The 26,346-nt window shown below is 36.0% G+C and overlaps 1 protein-coding gene, 1 non-coding gene and 1 pseudogene across 6 annotated transcripts in view; all 3 read right to left on the reverse strand.

Annotated features, from left to right (window-relative positions):
- XRN1 (5'-3' exoribonuclease 1) overlaps nt 1-26,346 on the reverse strand; it is a 137,188-nt gene that overhangs the window by 98,699 nt on the left and 12,143 nt on the right. For 4 of the 5 annotated variants that reach the window (XM_050778105.1, XM_050778107.1, XM_050778106.1 and 1 more), the window contains exons 3-18: nt 24,655-24,752; nt 23,340-23,449; nt 23,138-23,248; nt 21,463-21,545; nt 20,736-20,823; nt 20,483-20,651; nt 19,383-19,450; nt 18,923-19,060; nt 16,727-16,793; nt 16,424-16,529; nt 15,020-15,109; nt 11,499-11,655; nt 9,929-10,048; nt 2,333-2,502; nt 1,296-1,416; nt 1,100-1,198 (exon numbers count right to left, since the gene is read on the reverse strand). In XM_050778105.1, coding sequence (XP_050634062.1) covers nt 1,100-1,198; nt 1,296-1,416; nt 2,333-2,502; nt 9,929-10,048; nt 11,499-11,655; nt 15,020-15,109; nt 16,424-16,529; nt 16,727-16,793; nt 18,923-19,060; nt 19,383-19,450; nt 20,483-20,651; nt 20,736-20,823; nt 21,463-21,545; nt 23,138-23,248; nt 23,340-23,449; nt 24,655-24,752 — 1,795 coding nt within the window. The remainder of the gene's footprint in view (nt 1-1,099; nt 1,199-1,295; nt 1,417-2,332; nt 2,503-9,928; nt 10,049-11,498; nt 11,656-15,019; nt 15,110-16,423; nt 16,530-16,726; nt 16,794-18,922; nt 19,061-19,382; nt 19,451-20,482; nt 20,652-20,735; nt 20,824-21,462; nt 21,546-23,137; nt 23,249-23,339; nt 23,450-24,654; nt 24,753-26,346) is intronic. The other variant, XM_050778109.1, reaches the window with a different exon arrangement.
- Nucleotides 5,066-5,163, reverse strand: LOC126949432 (uncharacterized; annotated as a pseudogene).
- LOC126949575 (U1 spliceosomal RNA) lies at nt 18,119-18,286 on the reverse strand. The gene has a single exon (XR_007723849.1). It is a non-coding gene; the product is annotated as a U1 spliceosomal RNA (small nuclear RNA).

Raw genomic sequence — 26,346 nt, forward strand, 5'->3', positions numbered from 1 at the left:
CCTACTGTTCTACAAGCACAGAAGTTAATGTATTGCTTGCAATGAATGACTTAGGGCATTAAGGCTTATACATCTTGTGGAACACTGGTTAAGAAAGGCTGGCAAGGCAGTTCCAGTTAAACACCCTAGTGTCACCTTAAAATTCCATTATTATTCGTTTCGTCCCCCTAAACCATCAACTCCCCTGTTTTAACTTTTCAAGTCCAGTAAACTACAGTTTTTTGTTTTTTAAGTTAATTAGCAGGGATATCTCAGTCACATTTACTATTAATAGTTTCTCTTTTCACCCCCTGTATTTGATCAAATAATGAAACCTATCAGTTTTACTTCGTATTGTTCATCTAGATCTATCGCTACTTCCACAGTTTATGTCTCTATCACCTGATGCTATATCTACAAGCTTTCCCGCTTTCTTCAATTTCTCTTTTGTGCAATTTAGTTTATTATACAGCCACCAAATTAATCTTTATGAAAATACCAATTTCAAGATAATGGTCATGGGAAAATAAGTCCAAACGCCTTAGCCTGGTACTCAAGGTTCTCCATAATCTAGCCTCAATCTGATTTTTCACCCTTATCTTCTACTATTTCCAAACACAAATCCTCGGCTTCAATAAGGCTTATTTATTCCTTCTACTCAAATATATCACATTTATTCTAAAGAAAAGAATAAGTGTTAAGAAATAGTTCAGACACACAAAAAGGTTAAAAACAATAATATATCACATTTTTTACTGAAATGACTGGCTCATGATATTTCTTTCTACTAGAATGCCTTCCCCTCCTTTTCTTTGTCCTAACCTGTTTTTTCAGTACTCAGCTCAAGCCTATTCTCATTTACAAGTTTATACTCAACTTTTGGTTTACATAGCTTGTCTCCTTTTTAAAATTTCTAGAAAATTTGCATATTCATTGTGTCACAATGATACAGGTTCTTGAACTATTATCTAATTTGTATGAATGTTTCTTTGCTTTATCCTTATTTAGGCTCCAAATTTCTAGAGTTATAACATATAATACCTCCTTGATAAACATCTCAGCAGTTATAGTTTAATACATTATAAGCATCTAATAAATGAATGATAAATAAAATACTTACAAGTTCATCTGATTCTGCATCCACTAAGATTTCCAACATCATGTTTTCTCCACGACTGCTTTGTTGGAATACTTGAACGCCACTTTTCTTCAAAAAAAACTTTAAAAAAATTCAAAGAATTTAATTTTAATTCTTTCTCTACAATCACTTCACACTTCATAGAAGTGAAAAAATTCTGAATTAAATAGCCACTGACTTTGTGTTTGATGTGTTTCAGAGTAGGAAATCCACAGAAATATAATGCCTTCTGGTCAACTCTGGTTATTTTGTTTTTGTTTATGTCTACACGCCAAGCATCTAACGATATTATTTTATACCTAGAAAATAAATCAAGGTATTTAATTTAAAATTAATACATTACAAACAATTACAGTTTTTAAACTTTCCCTTGAATATTTTGTAAGGTTCATCCTTCTTTTTAAAGAAGAGAATGACAATAAGTTCCAGATGAAGAAAACACAAGCAGATAACCAGCCTCTCCACTGTTATTGGTCTAGACACAATCATCCCTGTAGATTACTAAGTTGAGATCTTCCCCATTAATCTAAAACAAAACTGTATATATAAGTTTTAAGAGAAAATATGACACGTAACACAAATCTCTATATCCTCCATGTTCCAAAACCCAGGATGGAAAATAAACATTTTATAATGCCTATTTTATCCTTCTCTTTCCTTTAACAAAAGGAAAAGTTGTAACTGAGAGATGTTTACTTTATTTGCCACTGAATTGCCATCTAGGTAGATTATCTGCAGGGAAGGTGAGAGAAGAGAAAAAACAAGGAAGTAATGAAGAGAAAAAAATGGAGCTCTTTATTTCTTATTTCCGTCTTTCTAGTTGGGTGGCTGGGGGGTATAATCATCAATGTCACAGCATTACCAAATAATGCTGGGAGCAGAGACATTGACAATGAAAACAAAAATTCACATATCCATTCGAGGGAGACAAAATGCAGGGATATACATTAGAGAGAAAAAATTCAAACGCTTTTAATAGAAGAAGGAAAGAGAAATGCAGAATCTGACCAAAGTAGAGAATTATAGACACAAGTGTGAGAGATCCTTAGATCCTTGGCAAGTTAGATGTAACTCACTGATTATCAATTGACTATAACTGTCATAGACTATTTGCTAATTCTCCAAACAGATATTCAAAGCTCCCTCTCCCCTACTTCTCGCACCCTTGTGTTAGGAGGACTCTTTTGTTGTTGAAAAATTACCAAGTAACATTACCTTGTACAACACCGTTCTATGGCAGGGAACTTTTCTGGCCATGGAGAAGGATAGACAAACTCTGTGTCTCTATCATACCAGCACATTAGGCACTCACTATGTTGGTTTCTTTTCCTCTCTTCTTTTTTGAGGGAGTGGTTACATGTCTCCATGGCTTCCAATAATCGCTTCTGAATATAAGGATTGACAAGAAGGGTTAAAAGAATAAAAATTCTGTAATCTCAACAAACAGAGTAAGTCTTTTTCTTCCATATACAGTATAACCATTTGTGCTCTTGAAAAACAAAATCTTAACTAATGAAACTCTTCCATTTCATTGCATGAAAAATATGCTATTTGTTGTTTCAAAGGGCCCTAGAATACCGCTGCCACTGCAAAGTCCTCTGAAGCTATTACCCCAACAGTAGCCACTAACGTGCAAATAAGCAAGGCAGCAGAAAATAAAATTTTAAGTGTGAATCTATTATAATTATTATATCATAATTCACAGAGCATTAATCTCTTTACAAATTCTGTAGTAGTATAGCACCGTCCATCTGTCCAAATTAACTTATACATTTAAAGTAATTCCAATCAGGATATTAATGATTTAAAATATCTTTTTTTTTTTAAAAAAAGGGTAAGATACCAGTGTTAATATAGAAGAATGAATGTATGAACAGTAAAAAGTAACCTGGGACTTGTCTTACCAGATCCTATCACTTTTGATAAAGCTACTGTAATCAAAACACTAGTACTGACACTACAAGAGACCCACAGACCAGAAGAACAGAATAGATAAGAGTTCAATAATAGACCCAAATCTATGCCAAAACACAGTCCTTTAGGTATTTAAATAATAATGTCCTAACTAGCTATCCAGCTGGAAAAAAAACACATACAATTCTGAACTTCCTACCATATATAAAAGCAAGTATCCCAATAACAAAATAATAAATGTATCAGAAGAAAATCTAGGTGGTATTGATAATTTAGTGTGATAAACTTTTATTTAAGGAAGACAGAAAAAAACCTAACAGCCTTAAGGGGAAAGACATTTTTTAAGTAAAAGATAATGTATATGACAGAAAATGCCATATACAAATCAAGAGACAGATGTGATACTGGGGAAAACTATTTCTAATATACAAAGTAGCTAAAAATCAAAAGAAAAAAAGAAAGAAAAATGGGGGAAAGAATAAAACAAGCAAATTACAAAAGAGAAAATGCAAAAGGTAAACATACATAAAAGTATTTTCAATAAGACATACAGACCAATGGAACAAAATAGCCCAGAAATAAATCCATAATTTATAGCCGTCTGATTTTTGACAAGGTTGCCAAGAACACACAACAGGGCAAGGATTGCCTCTTCAATAAATGGTGTTGTGACAACTGAACATCCATATGCAGAAGAATAAAATTGGACTTTTATCTTACCATAAACAAAATCAACTAAAAATGGATTAAAAACCTAAACATTAAGACCTTAAAGTATAAAACTACTAGAAAAAAACATAGGACAGAAACCTCTTGACACTGGTCTTGGCAATAATTTTTTGGATATGACTGGTGACACGGCTGAATTAATAAAGTCATATTTGGGAAAAGTACATGGCAAAAAGGCATAAACATTTTTGTTCATGTTTTGAGACAGGGATTTGCTCTGACACCCACGCTGGAGTGCAGTGAGGCAATCATGGCTCACTGCAGCCTCGACCTCCTGGGCTCAAGCGATCCTCTCACTTCAGCCTTCCAGGCAGTTGGGAATACAGGCATACACCACAATATCCAGTTAATTTTTTTTGGAGGGGTAGAGGTTGGGTCTTGCTATGTTGCCCAGGGTGGGCTTGAATTCCTGGGCTCAGGCAATCCTCCCAAAGTGTTGAGATTACAGGCGTGAGCCATAAACATTATTTTTGATGAGAATTTCAGCTGGAGGATGAGCAGAACAGTTGTCAAGATATAACAAAATCTTGCAGTCATCATCCAGTCAGCTTCCCTACAGTGAGCACAAGCTGCTGGTACAAAATGTTTGTGAAATCAATCTGAAAAGATGTCCCTGGTGATCCATGCCTTTTTATCAGCATAATAATGGATTGGTATTAAATTAACACCTTGAAAACAGTGAGAACGCAAGCTTTTGCCTATCACAGCAAGTTTACACTTATGCATGCCTGCTGCATAAGCAAAACCCAGCACAGTTATTTGGTCCTTGGCATCTTTAATTCTTGGAAGGGCTGTTTCATCAGCCGCAGTCAGTGTCTTTCTAGGGCAAAAATGCCCAAACGGTAATGTTTCATCAGCATTACAGACTTGTTCTGACATCACTAGCAAAGACCGTGGCAAACGTGTCAATGAATTTCTCTTACTTCATGATAAGCAGGTGCTTTATCATCCTATTTACAAGTTCAGTGCTGTGACTTTTTAAATTTATTTATTTTTGAGATGGAGTCTCACTCTATCACCCAGGCTAGAGTGCAGTGGCACAATCTCGGCTCACTGCAACCTCCATCTCCTGGATTCAAGTAATTGCCATGCCTCAGCCTCCTGAGTAGCTGGGACTACAGGCGTGAACCACCAACAGGGCTAATTTTTGTATTTTTAGTACGGTCGGGGTTTCACCATGTTGGCCAGGCTGGTCTTGAACTCCTGACCTCAAGTGATCTGCCCAACTCAGCCTCCCAAAGTGCTGGGATTACAGGCATGAGGCACTGTGCCCAGCCTACTTTTTCATTTTTATTATTACTATTTTTTAGTATGGAATGCTTCATGAATTTGTATGTCATGCTTGCGCAAGGGCCATGCTAATCTTCTCTGTATCATTCCAGTTTTTTAAAGCATATGTACACTGACGAGAGCGTTACGTCTTTTTTTAAACTTTTGCAACCAGTATGTTGAATGTTCACACTTCTCTCCAATTTCCAGTTCACTGTGATAGATCTGTTTGTTTCATTATCAGCCTGCCATTAAATGGCATGTATTCACAGCAGTGCTGACAAATGTAGTACTTCAATACATGATTGATATCCTCATTTGTAGCTTTATGCAGTATTCGCTTTTTCATTAACTTCTGCTCATCACTTTCAGCACAGAATGCTAACAGCTCACCCTTCTGTTTCTTCAGGTCATATATGGACATTATAATATCATACTCTTCTAAAAGACAGTTCACACTTACACCGTTGTCAAGTTTCTCCAACAACTTGACTTTCTATGCTACAGGAAAACATAAATGCTTCCTATTTTTCTTGACACCAACACCCATAGGGGTAGCTGCAGTCCTTTTTGACACTGTCAACATTATCTTCACACCAGAACAAAGAATAAGCAAAATAACACAGTGAGTAATGCACATAGGCCTGGGCCCCATTTGGGGCATTGTGGGGAACCTCCCATTGGTGCATCTGGCCTACACATGTGCCATTTTATTACCCTTTGTGGGTGTGCTTAGGTGGGGGAATCTGGGTGTGTGCAGAAAAGGTATATTGCAGCTGAAGAGGGCTGGGAGGGTCTTCTATCCCTTGGGATGCAATTAAGCTGTGTGTTGTGTACCTGCATTTTGACTGCAACCCATCCCATGATGCCAGGTATAGATTTTCCATTTGCGGCATCAGGTTGATGCTCAAAATTTCTAATTTTTGGAGCATTTCAAATTTCTGATTTTCAGATTAGGGATGCTTAATCTGTACCACAATTTACTTATCTATTGTCCTGTGGACTGGTATTGGGTGGTTTCCAGTTTAGTTATTATGAATAGTCTTGTACAAAAAACATTTTTTAAACATACTTTCCCCTCCTCTTGGTAAATATCTAAGAATGGAATTGCTGGGTCCTAGGGTAGGTGTATAATTTACTTTATGAGAAACTGCCAGATAGATATGAAAAGTGCTTTTATCCATTTTATACTCCCATTAGCAGTGTATAAAAATTCCAGCTGCTCCACATTCTTGCCAACATTGGGTATTGCCTTTTAAGTTTTTTCCATTCAACCGAAATTATAGTACAGTGGTATCTTATCATGTTTTTAATTTATATTTGCCTGATGCCTAATGATATTGAGCACTTTTCCATTGCTTATTATTTGTATATCTTGCTTTGTGAAAATGGTCCTTCAAAAATATTTTGCCCATTTAAAAAACTGAGTTCTATATCTTTGAGTTGGAAATGTTGGTTATATACTCTGGATACCGGTCCCATGCATGTGTATGTTCTGCATATATTTTTTTCTCTTAGTCTGTGGCTTACCTACTCTTTTTAAAATAGCACCATTTGATAAGTGGAAATATTTTGATTTTGGTGAAATCTATTTTCTCAATTTCTTTCTTTTATGGTTAGTGATTTCAGAATCTTGATCAAAATTTTCTCCTAAGTTTGCTTCAAGAAGTTTTATAGTTTTAGCTTTTATTAATACATTTAGATCTATGACATATTTTGAATTAAGTTTTGTGTATGGTGTGAGGTATGGGTCAAGATTCACTTTTATTCACAAATACAGCCAGTAGTTCCAGCACCAACTTTTGAAAAGCACTTTCTTTACTCACTGAATGCTTTGGTGCCTTAATTGAAGATGAATTAACGGCGTAAACATATATTTGGGTGGATTATTTCTGTTCCAATTTATCTATTTGCTTATTGCTATACCAATAACACAGTGTCTTGATTAATGTGGCTTCATGGTAAGTCTGGAAATCAGGTAATGTAAGTCCTTCAACACTGTTCTTTATATGGATTGTTTTGGTTTTCTCCTTTGCAATCTTATAAAAACTTTAGAATCATATTTTCGATTACATAAAAACCTGCTAGGATTTTCACTGGGATTGAGTTTAAATATCAAATTGAGGAGGACATACACCTTGATAATATTAAGTCTTCAAATCCATGAACATGATATAATCCCTTCATCTATTTAGGTTTTCCATCTCTTTCAGGGTAGAGGGCTTCCACATAGGTTGTTAAGTTTATAGCTGTGTATATTTTTAAATGCTATTTTAAGCAGAATCTTTAAGCTTCTTAAAAGTTTTGTATTTTCAAATGGTTTGTTGCTAGTATATGGAAATAGTTAGTTTTTGTACAGATCTTACACTCTGTAACCTTGCTAAAGTTACGTATCAGTTTCTCTTTTGAAGATTCCTTAGAATTTTTACATAAATAATGCCACCTGCAAATAAAAACAATTTTACTTATTTTCTTCATCTTAACACACTAGACCTCCAGTAAAACGTTAGAAAGAAGTGGTTAGAATGGACATCTTGTCCTATTCTTGACTTTACAGGAAAATGGTCCTTCTTTTACTATTAAGTATGTTGTTTGCAGTAAGATTTTTTATATGCCTTTATCATAAGGTTGAGGAAGTTTCTCGTTATCCCTGTTTGTTGAACATTTCTATTAAAATTGGGTGTTTATGAAAAAAATATTCTTGGTCAGATAGTGGAAGGTGGAAAAAAAAAACTGGATGTTGAATACTGATAATGTGGTAAATTACACCACAAAGTAACCTTGTATTTCTAAAATAAATCCCATTTGGTCATGAGTATTACCCTTCTTATACACTGCCAGATTCTATCTCATGTTTTTTGTTTGTTTGTTTTTGAGATGGAGTCTGGCTCTGTTGTCCAGGCTAGAGTACAGTGGTGGGATCTCTGCTCACTGCAATCTCTGCCTCTGAGGGTTCAAGCAATTCTCCTGCCTCAGCCTCCCAAGAAGCTGGGACTACAAGCGCCCGCCACCACGCCCTGCTAATTTTTGGTATTTTTAGTGGAGACGGGATTTCATCGTGTTAGCCAGGATGGTCTTGATCTCCTGATCTTGTGATCCGCCTGCCTCGGCCTCCCAAAGTGCTGAGATTACAGGCATGAGCCACCGTGCCTGGCCTCATGTTACTTTCTTAGGAGTTTTTGCATCTACTTTTAGGAGGAGTATCAGTCAGAATTTTCATTTCTTTTAACGCCATGTCAAATTTGAGTATCTGGAATATGCTAGTCTAATAAAATGTTGGGAAGCAATTTCCTTTCTTCTATTTTCTGAAACTGTGTAAAACTGGCATTATTTCAGCCAGGCACAGTGGCTAACGCCTGTAATCCCAGCACTTTGGGAGGGTGAGGCGGACGGATCATGAGGTCAGGAGATCGAGGCTATCCTGGCTAACACAGTGAAACCCCGTCTCTACTAAAAGTACAAAAAATTAGCTGGGCTTGGTGGTGGGCGCCTGTAGTCCCAGCTACTCGGGAGGCTGAGGCAGGAGAATGGCGTGAACCCAGGAGGCAGAGCTTGCAGCGAGCGGAGATAGTGCCACTGCACTCCAGCCTGGGAAACAGGGCAAGACTCCATCTCACACACACACACAAAAAGATTGGCATTATTTCTTAAAGGTTTGCTAGAATTCACAAGTGAAGACATCTGGGCCTAGAATATATAAAAGACTATTCGGATTTGTATATTTTTTTCTGTGAGTTTTGCTAAGTTGTGATGAAATATGTTCACTTCATCTAGGTTGCTGAATTTGTTGACATAAAGTTTGATCATAACATTCCTTAACTATCCTTTTACTATATGTAGGAACTGTAAGATATCTCCTTTCATTCCCAATATTGGCAATTTATGTCTGTCTTCCTCACTTTTATTTAACTTTCTTGATTAGTTTAGGTAGGATTTACTGACTTTATTAATCTTTTCAAAGAACCAACTTTTGATGTCATTAATTTTTCTCCATTGTTTGTTCATTTTCTGTAAATTTCTGCTTCTTTTTATTTCCCTCATTCTGCTTGAGTTTAATTTGCTCTTCTTTTTTTATCTTCTTAAGGCAGAAGCTTAAGTAGTTTATTTTAAATCTTCTTCTTGTTTAGCATAAATATCTAGAACCTTAAATTTCCTTTTAAGCCCTGCTTTTGTCATATCCTACCGACCATGGATCCTTTTTTTTTTTCTTTCCTGAGGGGAAAAAAAGCAATCCTCCCGTCTTGGCCTCCCAAAGTGTTGGGATAACAGGTGTGTGCTACCACGCTCAGCCCCAATTATGATGTATTGTATTTTAATTATCATTCAGATCAAAATATTTTCTAATTTTTCTTTTAATTTCTTCTTTCATCATAGGTTATTTAGAAGTGTGCTATTCAGTTTCAAAACATATGGGGATTCCCCAGATCTTTGTTACTATTTCTAATTTAATTTTATGAATAGGCTTATAGCATTATTCAAATCTTCTTTATCCTTATTGAATTTTTGTCCTCTTGTGTTATTCCTCAGAGAAAAGTGTTGAAATTTCTAGCTATAATTCTGATAATTTTTGTTTCATGTATTTTAGGCTCCTTATGAGGTACCATATATTTAGGATTTTTATGTCTTCTTGAACTGAACTCTTTTATCTGTATAAAACATCTCTTTATCTCTGGTAATATTACTCCTTGTTCTGAAGACTACTTTGTCTAATAACAGTAAAGCCACTTCAGCCTTATTATAATTAGCATACCTAGAAGTTTTTATGCACATAATGAAGAGGGTAGTTAAATCTCATGAACAAAACATAAATGGTGATTAAAATCCATTGCTCATTAACTTATGTGAAATAGTCTCTGATTAAGAATATATGTGTATGTAATGATTATTTCATGCACTGACCTCATCAATAAAAGGGATTAACACCACAGCTTCCCATTCCTGTTGTTTCCCATTTAGGTCAGTTTTAAAATCAGGTGGGTAATATTCTATAATTGGTGAGTCTTCACTGGTCATCAAATGCTGTGAAAATATAAAATAGCATAATAGAAATATAAGAACCAATATCAATATAGCTTTTTGTTAATGTATTTATAATATTTCCTCATGTTAGTTTAAAATTTATAAGCAAACTAAATTTTTGTATCTTAGATATGTCACGATATACTTGCTATATTTTGATTTTCAACTATAAGAATTCTGATTTCACTGCTACTCCTCATTTACATATTTTACTAACCTAGTTATGTAGCAAAGTCATCCTTACTCTCAACATTCATTTTAAATTAGTTTTTCTTGTTTTTTTCACTCTACAAGACACACAGCTAAATTGTTTTTCTATTCAGACTTCATTCAGTTCACCTAAAAGGCATCTAGTAGTCCTCTATTTTTAGCCTCAAATTGACAATTCACTTTCATGTCATGAAGAACTGATTCCATTAAGTAATGTGACATCCAAGATAGTTTACAAGAAAAATATCCTAAAATCCAAGAACCACTGCACCACTAATATCAAAGAGAAATAGTTCAATAACACATTTCTATGACTTTATAATGGAGGTAGACAAAGAAAGCATAAGGAAATAAAGCAGTATACTCTCAGGGTAATACTCAAAATATTTAAAATAACCAGTATGGCATGGGCACTGTACAATAAAACAGACTGTAAAACACTTGCATGGTCATGCTGGTCCAGAGTGGTTGAGTATTAAAGCATATTGTATCCAAAGGCAGGAAAAAAAGAATCAAAGAAACTTATGAAGAAAGGGAAGCCAGGACCAAGAATGGGTTAAGGTTCAGAAAGATGCAGAAGGGAGTCTGACACTGCTAAAGAAGTAAAAGGTGTGTGTGTGTCTACTCCAATTCCTGACCAAACCATGGAATTAAAAGAACAGATTGTTACCCTCGAAGAATGATACAAAGTATAACTTCAGAATCACCTTAGTAGGCTTAGCATAATTTTGGTAACCTTATCACTCCTGAAATATTTTCCTCCTGTTACATGAAATATGTTAACCAAAGAAAGCTTTTTATTTCACAATTTGATAAATAAAATGTTTAAAAACAAACATATACTGAGGTAGTACTGCTGTTGGGATAAACGACTTATTAGAACCATCCCTGTACCAAAAGGTAGAGAATAAAAGGAAGAGAAATGAATCTATAAATGTTAGACAAAGTAGATAGCTTCAGATTTTGTCTGTTTTAGTCTACTTTCTTCAGTGTAAAGACAAATTGAAAATCTGTTAAAAGGTGCTGAAAATGAAGCCAGGCTCTGAATGGTTTACAGAGTTTCTTTGCATCTTCAAAACAAAGCTAACTTTAAATCAAGGAATTACTTTTCAAGGGACTTGTTAAACAAATACTATAGTTTAAAAGTGAAAATAACTATTTAGCCACCAAATAAATTTGAGTATTATTGTTTGTCCTAAATATCAAAAAGGACATAAAAACATTTAATTCTAAAGCCCACCTGGTAGCATGTAGGAAGTAAATTTTTGCTGGCTGCTGGAAGTACAGCAAGAAGCTGTTCAAACGGCTTAAAAGGTTTTCCTAGTTCAAAATGGATTCTGAGTGTACTGATGTTGCGTATATCAGATAGGAAAGGTGCATAATGATAAGGATAATACCTATAAAACAAAACTGAGTTTTAAACAACTGGCATCTTTATGAATTAGGTTAATAAGCATATGCTTTTCCCCATATTTTAAACACCATATAAAAATGATTTTGAAAAATTAGTACTGCCCATAATTCTACCATTTGAATATAAGAAATTAGCACTGGCCGGGCGCGGTGGCTCAAGCCTGTAATCCCAGCACTTTGGGAGGCCGAGGCGGGCGGATCACAAGGTCAGGAGATCGAGACCACAGTGAAACCCCGTCTCTACTAAAAATACAAAAAATTAGCCGGGCGCAGTGGCGGGCGCCTGTAGTCCTAGCTACTCAGGAGGCTGAGGCAGCAGAATGGCGTGAACCCAGGAGGCGGAGCTTGCAGTGAGCCGAGATCGCGCCACTGCACTCCAGCCTGGGCAACAGCGTGAGACTCCATCTCAAAAAAAAAAAAAAAAAAAAAAAAAAATTAGCACTGTTGGAAAACTTAGGTAATTTGATGGCAACAATGTTATATTTCCTGAATTTTTTTTTTTTTTGGATGGAGTCTCACTCTGTCGCCCAGGCTGGAACACAGTGGCGCAATCCTGGCTCACTGCAAGCTCCGCCTCCCAGGTTCACGCCATTCTCTTGCCTCAGCCTCCCAAGTAGCTGGGACTACAGGCGCCTGCCACCACCCTGGGCTAATGTTTTATATTTTTAGTAGAGACAGGGTTTCACCTTGTTAGCCAGGATGGTCTCGATCTCCTGACCTCATGATCCGCCCGCCTCAGCCTCCCAAAGTGCTGGGATTACAGGCGGATTACCGGCCTATTCCCTGAATTTTTAAAGTGTGGTTTCACATTTCTGAAATTGGGATGAATGATGAATCAGATAATTGAAAAACATGTATAATGTAAGGCTTTTTTGCTTTTTTTAATTCTCAAAATGTTGATTGTGAATCTTCCAATCAATAGATTGAACCAGAAATAATGAGGCAGTCAGAAGACTTTCAGTTTGGTCACTTGAGCCTGGATCATTTAAGCAAGAGGCTGGAAACAGTTGAATGTTCTGGTAAAAGCTCACAAGGAGAGGAAGAAAAGTGAGTCTGAGCTTATCTGGCCATTACCAGTCAGATCTAAGAACTTTTATCTTTGAATTAGCATGCTTATTATTGTATTTGTGATAAGGATGAAACCGTGTATCGATCACATACACTAATTGTTTTTATTACCTTCTTATCTTAATTACAGGTATAAATATTTTATAAAGCTTTGAACAAACAATTTTTAAAAATTTCAATATGCTCGTCATGTTTGACTCCGGATACCAAAAAAATTGAAATATTTTTGTATTCCATAATTATGGCATACATTTCAAAAAAAATGGGGAAGTTTAGGAGGCCAAATGCCATGTGGAATAGAAAATGGATAGACTTTGGAATCAGACAGGCTTTGACTTGATTCTTGGGTTTATAATCTTTAGGAAGATTACCTAACCTTTTTTTTTTTTTTTTTTTTTTTTGAGACAGAGTCTCGCTCTGTAGCCCGGGCTGGAGTGCAGTGGCCGGATCTCAGCTCACTGCAAGCTCCGCCTCCCGGGTTTACGCCATTCTCCTGCCTCAGCCTCCCGAGTAGCTGGGACTACAGGCGCCCGCCACCTCGCCCAGCTAGTTTTTTGTATTTTTTAGTAGAGACGGGGTTTCACGGTGTTCGCCAGGATGGTACCTAACCTTTCTTAACCTTTCAGAGCCTCAATTTCTTCATCTGTAAAAGGGAGAAAACAATGTTTACTTTAAATAGTTGTGAAGATTATGTGAGAGCATGCTTTTTATGTGCTTGGCCTTAATGTAAGTTACAATAGGAATAACTTACATTCACACTATTTTAAAAATGGCAAATCAAGGATTTTCTTCATGAGATGCTCCTCAGGGAGGCCCTAAGAATCAGGTGATTATAAAACTTTTTTCAAAGGCTTTATTAAGTAAAACCATAATTAATGTCACGTTATTTTGCATTGGTTTGTATTGCTAGATGGCTCTGAAACAAAGCCTAGCACAGGTGCTTTGAACAAAACCAAACCAAATGGAGCTGTGTTATCACCTAAAAGTCTCTAGTATTCACTGTATCATTGTTTGGTTTTTTATTTTTCTACTTTGGTGGATGGTCTGAGAATGCAGATGAGATTTGCTAGAATAGGAAACAGAGAAATAAAACTATTACTATTTCCAGTAAAAGCAAATAATTGGGAGGCTGAGGCACGATAATTGCTTGCACCCGGGAAGGGGAGGTTGCAGCAGTGAGCCAAGACTGAACCACTGCACCGTAGCCTCGGTGACAGAACAAGAAAGAAAGAAAATAACTCCTTTCTCTTTTCTTCTTCACTTTCTAGCCTGTCATACAAGTAAGCCCATTCTTCAGTGATTATTCTTTTTTTTTTTTTTTAAGAGACAGAGTCTTGTTCTGTTGCCCAGGCTGGAGTGCAGCAGTGAGACCTCAGTTCAGCTCACTGCAGCCTCCACCTCCCAAGTTCAAGCTCTCCTGCCTCAGCCTCCCAAGTAGCTGGGACTACAGAGGCACACCACCATGCCCAGCTAATTTTTGTATTTTTAGTAGAGATGGGGTTTCACCATGTTGGCCAGGCTAGTCTCAAACTCTCGAACTCAAGTGATCTGTCCACCTTGGCCTCCCAAAGTGCTGGGATTAGAGGCGTGAGCCACTGCACCTGAACACTTCAGTAATTATTCTTGATAGAGAATTCTTTAGCAAACACAAAAAATGTAAAGAGAATATAATGAATACCCTCACATAACCATCATTCAAACCCAGTAATTATCAAGACTTTGTTAAATTTGACTAACCTTGATAGAGAACATTAAATCTTTACATTAACCAAGACCTCTTATTGTGAGCCTTCTGCTAGGGCTGGAGAAGACATTACCTATATTTCACTTAAACCTGGTTGTATGGAACTTTTAAAAAAATTACCATAAGTAGACGCCAGGCACAGTAACTCAGGCCTGTAATCCTAGCACTTTGGGAGGCCGAGGTGGGTGGATCACCTGAGGTCAGGAGTTCAAGACTAGCCTGCCCAACAAGAAGAAACACCATCTCTAATAAAAATATAAAAATTAGCCAGTCGTGGTGGCGCATGCCTGTAATCCAAGCTACTCAGGGGGCTGAGGCAGAAGAATTGCTTGAACCCAGGAGGCGGAGACTGCAATGAGCTAAGATCATTCATGCCACTGCATTCCAGCCTGGGCAACAGAGTGAGACTCTGTCTCAAAAAAATAAAAAAAAAACTACCATAAGTAGAAATAAAAGGAAGTGCTCCCTAAATAAGACTCTAGTAGAATGAATCATTATAAAAAGACAAAACTTTATTTTTGTTTTTATTCTCTCACCAGCTCCAGGACTGAACTCCATGATAGTAATAGTGCAAAATCCACTGTATTGCCTGAACATAACATGCAGCTTGATCAGCCAGAAAGTCACTGAAAATAGAATATTTTCATTATAACATATTTTTTGAAGATATGCCAGTGTCTTTAGAGCATGTTATCTGCTGATACATTTTACCTCAGATGATTTATGTAATCAATGAATTAGCTATTTATAGCTAAAAATTATAATCCTAAAAACTCCAAAATATTTTTTAAAATTCCATCTTGTTATATTATAGTTTTCCTAAACCAACTATCAAAATAGATAAACCTGTTATTCATATTTACTCAGTTAATGTACTACTCCTTTGGTCTGAAGATTTACCCAATGAAGCTTTGAATGTACCACAACTTTGGTTTGAAGATTTACCCAATGAAGCTTTCCATAGTGACACTACCACTCTCTTAAATAGTGGGGGTGAGACGGGAGAAAGGGATGGGAATCTTCTTTATATGGGATGATATCTCAGAGAAGCAAAGGAGCAAATCAGGAAGATCTTAAAATTTGGTTACAGAAGCTAGAACACATTCAGAAGTGCTGTATGTGAACAATATTCCCTCTAATACTTTCTTTGTCAAAAACCAATGCCATCTTCTAAGTTTGGGTAAAATAAGTCTTCAAATCATCAAAACAAAACAAAACAGAGCCCTGGGCTAAAGGCAAAAGGATTCACTTAAAAATTCCATAACTACGTATTTCTGGGAGGTATGTTTTTTATCATGAAAAATAATTGCTTTTTTATTATAAAAGAACTATTTCCTCATGAGTGAAAATCTGGATAATGAAGAACAGCATTTTTATCATCTTATAACCATCACTTTTACATTTTGTAGTGTTTCGGTCTTTTTTCTGTATCTAGGTTTTTTTAAGTGTTAATGAGAGCATACTGTATGTAGGATTTCATGTCTTTCCTTTACAATTTGTACTTAATAATGTACTGTAAGCATCCTTCCAAATTGCTATGAACTTTCTGCAACTACCAGTTTAGCAGTTCTGCAGATTCTGGAGATGGAAGAGGTGACAGAGATGGTGACTGTAATGAAGAAGCAGTGGCCAATTATGATGTACCTTCTTACTGGACATTTCGATTATTTCTAATTTTTTACTATTATAAACAACTTTGTAACAAAAATCCTTATATGTAAGGATCATTTTCTCTTCAGCAATTTTTATCACAGTAATATAATACAAGTCAGAATTAATACCATCTTCTTCAAAACCAGATTAGTTGAAACATACACAATAATTAATGAAACCAAAAAATCCTTTTTCTCCCACTACTTTATCAAAATTACGTTGTTTTCTGAATAACTGTAAAATCTGATTTTTTCTATTTTAAAATAAAAGCATTGGCAAAAACGTACTCAGATACTATGTCAACCCCCATCTTCGTCATGTAATATGTTCTTTTATATTGTCTAAACTCAGTTTCAAATAGGTCATCATCTTCAGTCTCATCTTCTAAATTATCTGGGAAAAAAGAAAGATAGTGACTGACAATTATGAATAGCCTGTTTTTCCACCTAATGATTTGATAAATGCATATCCAAGTTGATGCTTATAAGCTATCACAGAAATCTGTTCCACCCAAAATTCGTAATAATAAAGAAAAGGTACAACTATCCTGTCAAAGTAGTAACATATCAAAACACATACTTCGTCCTTACCCTTAGAAGTTACCATTTCGCCTTCATTTTTGTCTAAAGCAGCCCAACACAGAGAATTTTCCTGGCCCTATAAATTGTAAATCAACATAAAATGAATGGTAAGATACATTTCAAAATAAGATGTTATTTCTCTTCCATGCACCCATTTGCTTTTCTATAGTTCTTCCATGTTATAACATCCTTCATATCCTGCCCACCTGTTTTTCCTCCCTTGTGATCTCAATCCTTTCTCTCCTCTATTCTCTGATAGTTCCTATCTACTGCCAATGACTCTCTTTAGTTCTTCCTACTCCCTTATCCCCATTTCCTTTCTTTCATCCAACTTATGGCCTCTACAAACTTCCTGTGTCTGGGCTATTCCTGTACAGTGTCTCTAAAGTTAGCTGCATATGGCTGGAAGACTGGTGAAGTTTAAGGACCAAATTGTGGTGGGGAAACCAGGGATTACTGACAGGTAAGTTTTGTGTGTACAGGTTCCCAAAAAGTTGCAGAACGTGTTTTCTTAGGGGAGAAAGAAAAAAAAAAAAAACCACCACACACAAAAACCAGTGGAATGCAGACTGACTGCTGCCAAGTTTCAGTGAGGAGGAGCTAAGTAGGGAGAAGGACTACACTACAGAAAACAAGGTCAGTTGCCCCTCCTGGAGCAAGAGTCGTTAGGTTTGAACCTAAATAGAACCAGTACAGTGAGGACAGTAAGAAACTCAACAGCATCGTGGCCGGGCGCGGTGGCTCACACCTGTAATCCCAGCACTTAAGAGAGGCCGAGGTGGGCGGACCACAAGGTCAGGAGTTCGAGACCAGCATTACTAACATAGTGAAAACCCGTCTCTACTAAAAAAATATAAAAATTAGCTGGGTGGTGGTGCACACCTCTAATCCCAACTACTCAGGAGGCTGAGGCAGGAGAATCGCTTGAACTCAGGAGGTGGAGGTTGCAGTGAGCCAAGATTGTGCCATTGCACACCAGCCTGGGTGACAGAGCGACACACTATCTCCAAAAAAACAAACAAACAAACAACAACAGAATCCAATAATTATGGAGAGGCTGAGGAATTTTCACAAGAGGTTTACTTTTCAAGTTAACACAAGACACTCTTTGGAGATTATCAGAGATGTTTTGCAGGGCACTATCATATTCTAATTGATTCTATTATTCATTTATTAAGCACATAACATTTACTAGATACTGTGCTATTAAGTTTGCACAAAAGTAATTGTGGTTTTTGCCATTACTGTTAGACTATTGTATTTTATATGTAAATCATTTCTAGAGAAAAATCACTGATCTAGTTAATATCTCATATCATTAAATGCTATAAATATCCACATTTTAAAAACTAGTCCATTGTTTTAAAATAACAATTTTTTTTTTTAATTAAAAAAAATTGCCAGGGGAAAGCATGAATGCAGTCCTCCACTACCATAAGTCATGCAGTTGAGTTTCCCACATTTGGCGAAATCGCAGGGCATCAGCACATCCAGAGTGCAATGGATAAATCTCGCCCTGGGAAAACCACCCTCATGATCATGGTATCCTCCCTGTCAGGTTTTAAATAATTGTTTTTCTTTTTTTTTGAAACAGAGTCTCACTCTATCAGCCAGGCTGGAGTGCAGTGGCCTGATCTTGGCTCACTGCAACCTCTGTCTCCCAGGTGCAAGCGATTCTTGTGCCTCAGCCTCCCAAGTAGCTGGGACTACAGGTGCCCGCCACCACACCCAGCTAATTTTTGTTTTTTTAGTAGAGATGGGGTTTCGCCATGTTGGTCAGGCTGGTCTCAAACTCCTGACTTCAGGTAATTCACCCACCTCTGCCTCCCGAAGTGCTGGGATTACAGGTGTGAGCCACTGTACCTGGCCTTAAATAACTATTTTTAATAACATGTTTTAAATCATTTTTTAAAAAAGATAAATAATTTTCTGGGCTTTCATGTTTAGAAATGTCTTCCACATTTATTAACATAAAACACAATGTACCTCTTCAACAGTAAAAATAAGAAACTGATTATTGAAGACCTGGTTAAGTGATAGAAGCTAACAGAAAAAAAGAAACCAATTTCTGAAATGCCTATAGAGAGGAAGAAACAGAAATAAAACGAGGCAATCCCAAATCATAAGAAGAAAAATGAGAAACAAAGAATATAATTTTTGCCGTTACAGTTAAAATAATGAAAGGACACCTAAAAAAATAGACACCTTTAATTTTTTCTTTTCCTTGTAGTTCCTGGCTTCTTCTGCTGCTACACCTGCTGCTTCATTGAGGTACTTGTTACCAACTTTGCTTTCAAACCATTTTAGGTCCACAAAAACTTCACTGAAGTGCTCCCGATCAAACTGTACAAAAATATTTAAATTTATTTTAAAATAATTTAAGTATATCTAGAAAAATACAAATCAAACTTATAACAGTGACTACTACTGGGGTATACGAAATTGGAGAATGTTACTCTTTTGTAAATGTGGGAAACCTCATGTGTGACTCTAAAAATACAAATAGAAAGCAAATAAAAATAAAATTAATTTAGGTAAAAGTGTCTATACTGAATGAGCAACTGGAATAGAATGATAAAACCCCTTTCTTATGTTATTACGTAATTGGTGACTGACCACTGATAGCTACTCTGCGAAAGGAAAACAAAAATTTCTAGCTACTTACATCTGATAGTTTCACAAGGTATTTCTCAAATCGAGGTAAGTTGAGATGCCCACTTTCATTTATATAACCTAAAAGAAACAAAAATTTAAATCTGTACTAAAAGTTGACATTTTTTGTAAACAATTCCACAAAATTCTTTCTACAAAATGTTGAATGTTCACGTTCTACAGTACTAATCAAGAAAAAACAGTGTTGGACTATATACAAACTGGCCCTAGTTTCTATGAATTTTATGCTACTATAATATGCAACATGTAAGTATTGAAGCCAAATATAAGAAATTCCAGGTTCCACAGAATAATCATCCAACATTTGGTAACAATTAATTAAATATGTTCTATAATATATCTAGATCATTCAATTTGATATGTTAACTTAAGGACTGATGTCCTGCTACCCTGTGGTCTGTTTTATTCAGTATCACTATGCTTGTCAATTTTCTGTTTTCACTGAAAAATCACTGCTTCATATTAAACACTCAGATGCATATCTATTCAAAAAAATTGAATTTCTATGCTTAAATATGAAAAAGGTAAAACCAATAAATTACGCTGGCTTTCTTAAGAAATTAAAGGCAAAGACTAGGCCGGGTGTGGTGGCTCATGCCTGTAATCCCAGCACTTCGGGAAGCCAAGGCAGGTGATCACTTGAGGCCAGAAGTTTGAGACCAGCCTGGTCAATATGGTAAAACCTCATCTCCACTAAAAATACAGAACTTAGCCGGGCGTGGTGACACACGCCTGTAATCCCAGCTACTCAGGAGACTGAGGCACAGGCATAGCTTGAACCCACAAGGCAGAGACTGCACTCCAGTCTGGGCAATAGAGCAAGACCCCGTCCCAAAAATAAATAAATAATAAAAAATAAAGACAAAGATCAGTTAGCTATCAATAAGTGAGGTTCATTAACTCTGTTCACTTTCTTTCCCCGTGAATCACTGAAAATGACAACCTCAGAGGTTAGCACCTTAGACCAAAATAATTTCTCAATGTTTTTCTATTTTAGCTGTGCATGCAATAATCTACTAAACTAAGTCACATTTTTAGGGTGAGATGGTACTAAATTAAAGTATCCTCGAGAGATCATTAAATTCTTCTTACCCCCAAGTTCTGGCAGGATGGTAATATACGTTCCATAAAGAAGAGGCAGTGCATCATGATTAATATGTAAATGAGGTAGATGAGGGATAAAATCATTACCAACAAGAAACCCCATCAAAATCCAATCATCTATTATCCTTTCAATATCATATTTAAATGTGATCTTTTCCTACAGTAAAATGGAGAACAAAGTCAAATGCAATGAAAATTGCTGCAACGGAAATCCTTGGTCCATGGCTTTATTAATACTTACTTTTAATACTGAAAACTCATAATCAATATACTCTCTCATTAAAGACAAGTGTAGAAGGTGAAATGTAGTTTCTTCTGGAGCACATACCCTGGAATTAGTCAGATGATCAAGATACAGTGAATTGTATTTTTAAGGTCCCAGCTTAAAAACGTAACAAAGCTTAAATCAAAATTATCATCAGAAGATAGGCCTTGTAATTAAGGCATACAATTTATATGAAAGATGAAGGGTAACAAAGCAAAAAATACAACTGCAATGATAATAGATAACACATGTTAAAGTTCAAAACAATTGGTTTACATTATGTATTCTGTGGAAGGATTCTCAGAATTAAGAAGTCCTAAATAACATATAGTAGATATAAGAAACCGCTGAGATCTAGTCCATTTAAGGCTGGTCTTTTCAACAAATGGCGCAAGGCAGATTGGATATCCACATGCAAAAGAATGAAGTTGGGCTCTTACCTTACACCACACACTAAAATTAACTCAAAATGAATCAAAGATCTAACCATAAAAGTTAAAACTTAAAAACTCTTAAAAAAAAGAAAAACAGATGAGTTGGATTGTAACAAAAATTAAAAACTTTTGTGCATCAAAGGACACTATCAATGTAGTGAAAAGGCAACCTACAGAATGAGAGAAAGTATTTACAAATCATATATCTGTTAAAGAATTACTATCCAGGCATAATTTCTTTCTTCCAACATACATGCTATATCATTTACCGTTGTGTTTTCTTGCCACCAAATCGAACTTCTTCTCTTAAGAGAGAAAAATGTGCCTCATGACTTGTTAATCCAAGCATAATCTGTTGAAAAATGATGAAGAAACGTTTCTGTTCTCCTATTTTTAATAATATTAGGTTCACAAAAGCAATTAAAAAACAATTCTACACAAGGAAGAATAAGAAACAATTAGCACATTAAATAAACAAATAACAAAACATGATCTATTTGTAGGTTATGAATGGGATAAAGTGTACTTTTCTAAGAAAAATATGTTCACCTTAGCTCACATGCTTTTCATAACCATTACCCTATCCCCTATCCCCTCTCCTCTTCCTATTCCTCCAAATCCCAAAAGTCTCCTCTTGGTTTCACATATTTCTACTTGCCGTGGGGGAACTGGTTAGAAATTAGAGGTAGCAGCTTTTCTATGACCAAAGAATGCAGGACTCTTTTGGAGACCAGGATAGCCCAGGTATATGAAAAGTCAGAGGAAAAACAAAAAAAATTGAAAAGGGCACTTTCAGTTAATTTTCTCACATAGTATTCTTTTTTTTTTTTTTTTTTTTTTGACGGACTCCAGGCTGGAGCAGTGGCGCGATCTTGGCTCACTGTAACCTCCACCTCCCAGGTTCAAGCAATTCTCCCTGCCTCAGCCTCCAGAGTAGCTGGGATTACAGGTACCTGCCACTATGCCCGGCTAATTTTTGTATTTTTTAGTAGAGATGCGGTTTAGCCATGTTGGCCAGGTTGGTCTTGAACTCCTGACCTTAGATGATCTGGCCACCTCGACCTCCCAAAGAGCTGGGATTACAGGCATGAGCCACCATGCCCGGCCTCTCACACAGTATTCTATTACCAAGTAAGTCAACAGTCTGTTGAGACATACCAATCAAATGCCATGTACTTGCATACTGTTTATTTCATGTGATTCAAACAAGAACAAAATGAAACATTTATGAGGCAATCAGGGAAATGATAATACTAACTGGTTATTTCTATATAAAGAACGGGTTGTTAATTTGTTTTACGTGGGATGATGGCATTGTGGTTATGTATTTTTTTCTAAAAAAAAAAACAAAAACAAAACCCTAATCCTTTAAAGAAACATTATGAAACATATATAAATTAAATGATAAAATGTTTAGGATTTGCTTTAATAATCGGGCGGGGAGCGGGTAGGAGAGAGAAGAGACAGATGATTAGGGGTAGAAATTTAAAATTATTTAAGTCAGATGAAGGGCATAGGATGTTCATTACATTACCTTTTCTATTTTTGTTTATGCTTGAAAATTTCCATAATAAATAAAAGTCTAGTAAAGGTACTTGGAACATGGAGTTTTCAGATCAGGAGGTATCAAAAACCATGTATTAAGCCTGAGGGTGAAAAGGCAGCCCCACTTCTCTGACCTCGACAAAGTATTCACGGCAAAATATTCACAGCACTAGGATTAGTCACATCTGTAGACTAATTAGAGAGACCTGTTGGTCATAAACTATGGCTAAAAAGCTCATTTTCCAATGATTTTTAGAACTTTGGTAATGATAGAAGTAGCAATTATTATTATGTCTCCAATATTTGTTGCCACAGCCAGTAAGCTTCCTGTACAAAATGAAATCTCTTAGATATTTAACTATCTATGCGTAAGTTTATAATAATAAAAATTATACCTACCAAGTCAGCATCTAAACCATAAAGACAGTGTCTGGTGTTTGGATCATGATCTGGCTTTGCTTTCTCGGATCTGATAAATTCCATGATTTTATGCTCTCCTTCTCCAGGAGTCTAAATAAAATGTTTTTAAAAATGCAGTAATATGGTACGCTTGAGAATATTAAATAATTTTTTAAAACTCTTTAAATAAAAAGATAATAACCTCATGGCCTGAGAAGTAGATGGTAACTCCTTGCCATGACTTGTCTGTGGAAATTTTCATATTTACAAAATACTTCAGATGTTCATGTAACCTGGCCATAAATTCAGTTCCTAAAAATAATAAGTTTTAAAAAGGTTAATCTAAGAAAGACATAAAAACATTTAAGTTCTCAGTGACAACACATAACTGAATCTGAGCATGCAGGGAATAGCTAGGTAGGTATAGGATCTCCAAAGAAGGTCAAAAGCTCTCTTGCTTATCCTGAAAAACAAGTAATGTACCTTTTCCTTGCAAATATCACAACTGTTTCTAATGTCACTAGTCCCCCTAAATAAAATCAGTGTCACATAGGGAAAGTCAAGGAATTTTACTAGTGACTCAGCACTGTGCTTCAGGAATTTTCATATAAGGGCTGAGTTTGAACTCTCTAATGAACCTCAACCTTCTATTTCTTCTGCTGAATTCTGAAGTTTTTTTTTTTTTTTTTTTTAAGGCTTGCAGCTTAAATCAGATTGTCAATAATAATAATAATATTACTACTGAAATTATTACTCTGAAAAATTATTACTAATTTGGAACCTGAGTCTACAATGATTACATTTTGGGAAAGGTCAATAGTCAAAAGCAATACAGTCTAAAACCACAATCAGGATAAAACCGTTGTTAAACTGAGCAACGTGTGACCAATGCACTTAAAGAAAGAGCAAATTACCACTGTTAGTAAAGAACTAATAAGAAAGTTAGATTTTAAGATTTTCATTCGAAGTAAAGAATTATAATGACGTTAGACAAAGGTTGTAGAAGTATAGAGTATGCTGCTGCATACAAAATTAAACATAATACTGATAAATTCATTTTCCTTAAAGTCATAAAAATCTTAATCAATTTTGAGAAGCAGAGTAGTAAGTGCACTGGACTCGGAGAATCAGTTCCTTACTCTCACTACCATAATATAGCTACATCAACTTGATAAGCTACAACCTCACTGAGTCTGTTTTAACATAAATAAATGGCAGGATTAGGACAGAAAGATATACAAACATAAGTTTCTTCAAGGTCTGCAATTCTGTACACCTGGGAGATTCCTGTCCATATGTGCTCTAATTTATCTACATTTGAAAATCTCTACAGTTTTTGTAGGAGTATTTATGACCAAGGTGACCAAACCATCTCATGAGCAAACGTAAGTGGGAGAATACAGTAAATGGTACCCTAAGGCCAAAATAAATAGAGCACAGAAAGTAAAATTCATTTAAAAACCAAGTTTTCAATTTATATTTCAATTCTGTCACAATTTTTCTCCCAGTGAATTTACCTGGTGTGATACAGTTGGAATCAAATCTGGCCTCTGTAGGAAGAGTTTCTCCCTTCTCTATTGCCTTTTTAATTTTGTCTTCTGCCTCCTTTGCTGACCTTAAAGGTTAAGGGAAAAAAGCACCTTAAGTTTTCTGAAAAAAAGTGAAGATCTTTATATAAACTGCTATGTAGGTGCCTTTATACCTAAAATGGCAATTCACCAGTTTTAAGGTTCAAAACGCCCAAGTTTTGAAATGATTATGAATGATAAAAATGAGCCTCAGGCTTGTTTTGTTTATTTAAAGAACTGAATTTTTCAGGCCAGGCGCAGTGGCTCACGCCTATAACCCCAATATTTTGGGAGGCCAAGGTGGGAAGAATAATTGAGTCCAGGAGTTCAAGACCAGCTTGGGCAACAAAGGAAGATCCCATCTCTACAAAAATAAAAAAAATTAGTCAGGTACAGGGGCATGTGCCTATAGTCTCAGCTAATTGGGAGGCTGAGGCAAAAGGACCCCATGAGCCCGGGAGCTCGAGATTGCAATGAGTGATGATTGTACCCATTGCACTCCAGGTTGTGTGACAAAGTGAGTCCCTGTCTCATTTAAAAAAAAAAAAAAATTGAATTTTTCAGATTAGGAATACAAAAGTAGGACATTTTAACAGAATGTTAAAAACATAATTATTGTCACAAATATATAGCAAATTCATTCTAAAAATAAGAGCAAAATATAGCTTTAAATGTTCATTTTATATATACTACATCTAATGATAATGACATTTAATGACCTTAATCATTTAATGTATACTTTTAAGATCATTAAAATTATCCCTAAGATTATATAAAAATACAATTATAAAACTGAAATACCTATCTCTGTGTTTCCTAAAAACATTTAAAATGAAAGCCTAATGACATTAATGAAATCAACTGTCAAATCATCACACTTTTGAGGCAACAGAATTTACTAGAAAGAACCTGAGTTTTACAGTCAGGCAAACCTGGTATTTGAATATGGGTGTCCTACTACCTGTCTGACTTCTACTGTAACCCCTTTGCAGCATACCAGCATGCCACATGGCATACAAGTTAGGAAGCTCTACTTTGAGTGTAGTTTCTACAGCTTTGCTACCAGCTTCATCTACTGTGCCCCACAGAATTCTATTTCTGTGATGAACAAACTCTTCTTCATGTTTAACCTCTCTCTACCAACCTCTTTAACATAACAAAAACTCTGAGGATACCAACTCATTTGTATTATCTGCAATGTCTTCTTTCCTCTTTTCTTCCCTTCCTTCTTTGGCTGACCAAACGATTATTCAATGTTGTTATGTCACAAGGTCTTGGGATATAACAAAAGAGAAATTATTCTTGGCCATGTGTGGTGGCTCACGCCTGTAATCCCAGCACTTTGGGAGGCCGAGGCAGGTGGATCATCTAAGGTCAGGAGTTTGAGACCAGCCTGGCCAACATGGCAAAACCCCGCCTCTATTAAAAATACAAAAAAATATCAGCCCGGTGTGGTGGTGTGTGCCTGTAGTCCCAGCTACTCGGGAGGCTGAGACAGGAGAATCGCTTGAACTTGGGAGGCAGAGGCCGTAGTGAGCTGAGATCGTACCTCTGCACTCTAGCCTGTGCAAGACAGAGCAACACTCTCCACAAAAAAAAAAAAAAAAAATTATTTCTGTTCTCAGAGATTACATTCTAGTG

Source organism: Macaca thibetana, chromosome 2 (genome assembly GCF_024542745.1).
Source record: "Macaca thibetana thibetana isolate TM-01 chromosome 2, ASM2454274v1, whole genome shotgun sequence".
NCBI lineage: Eukaryota > Metazoa > Chordata > Mammalia > Primates > Cercopithecidae > Macaca > Macaca thibetana.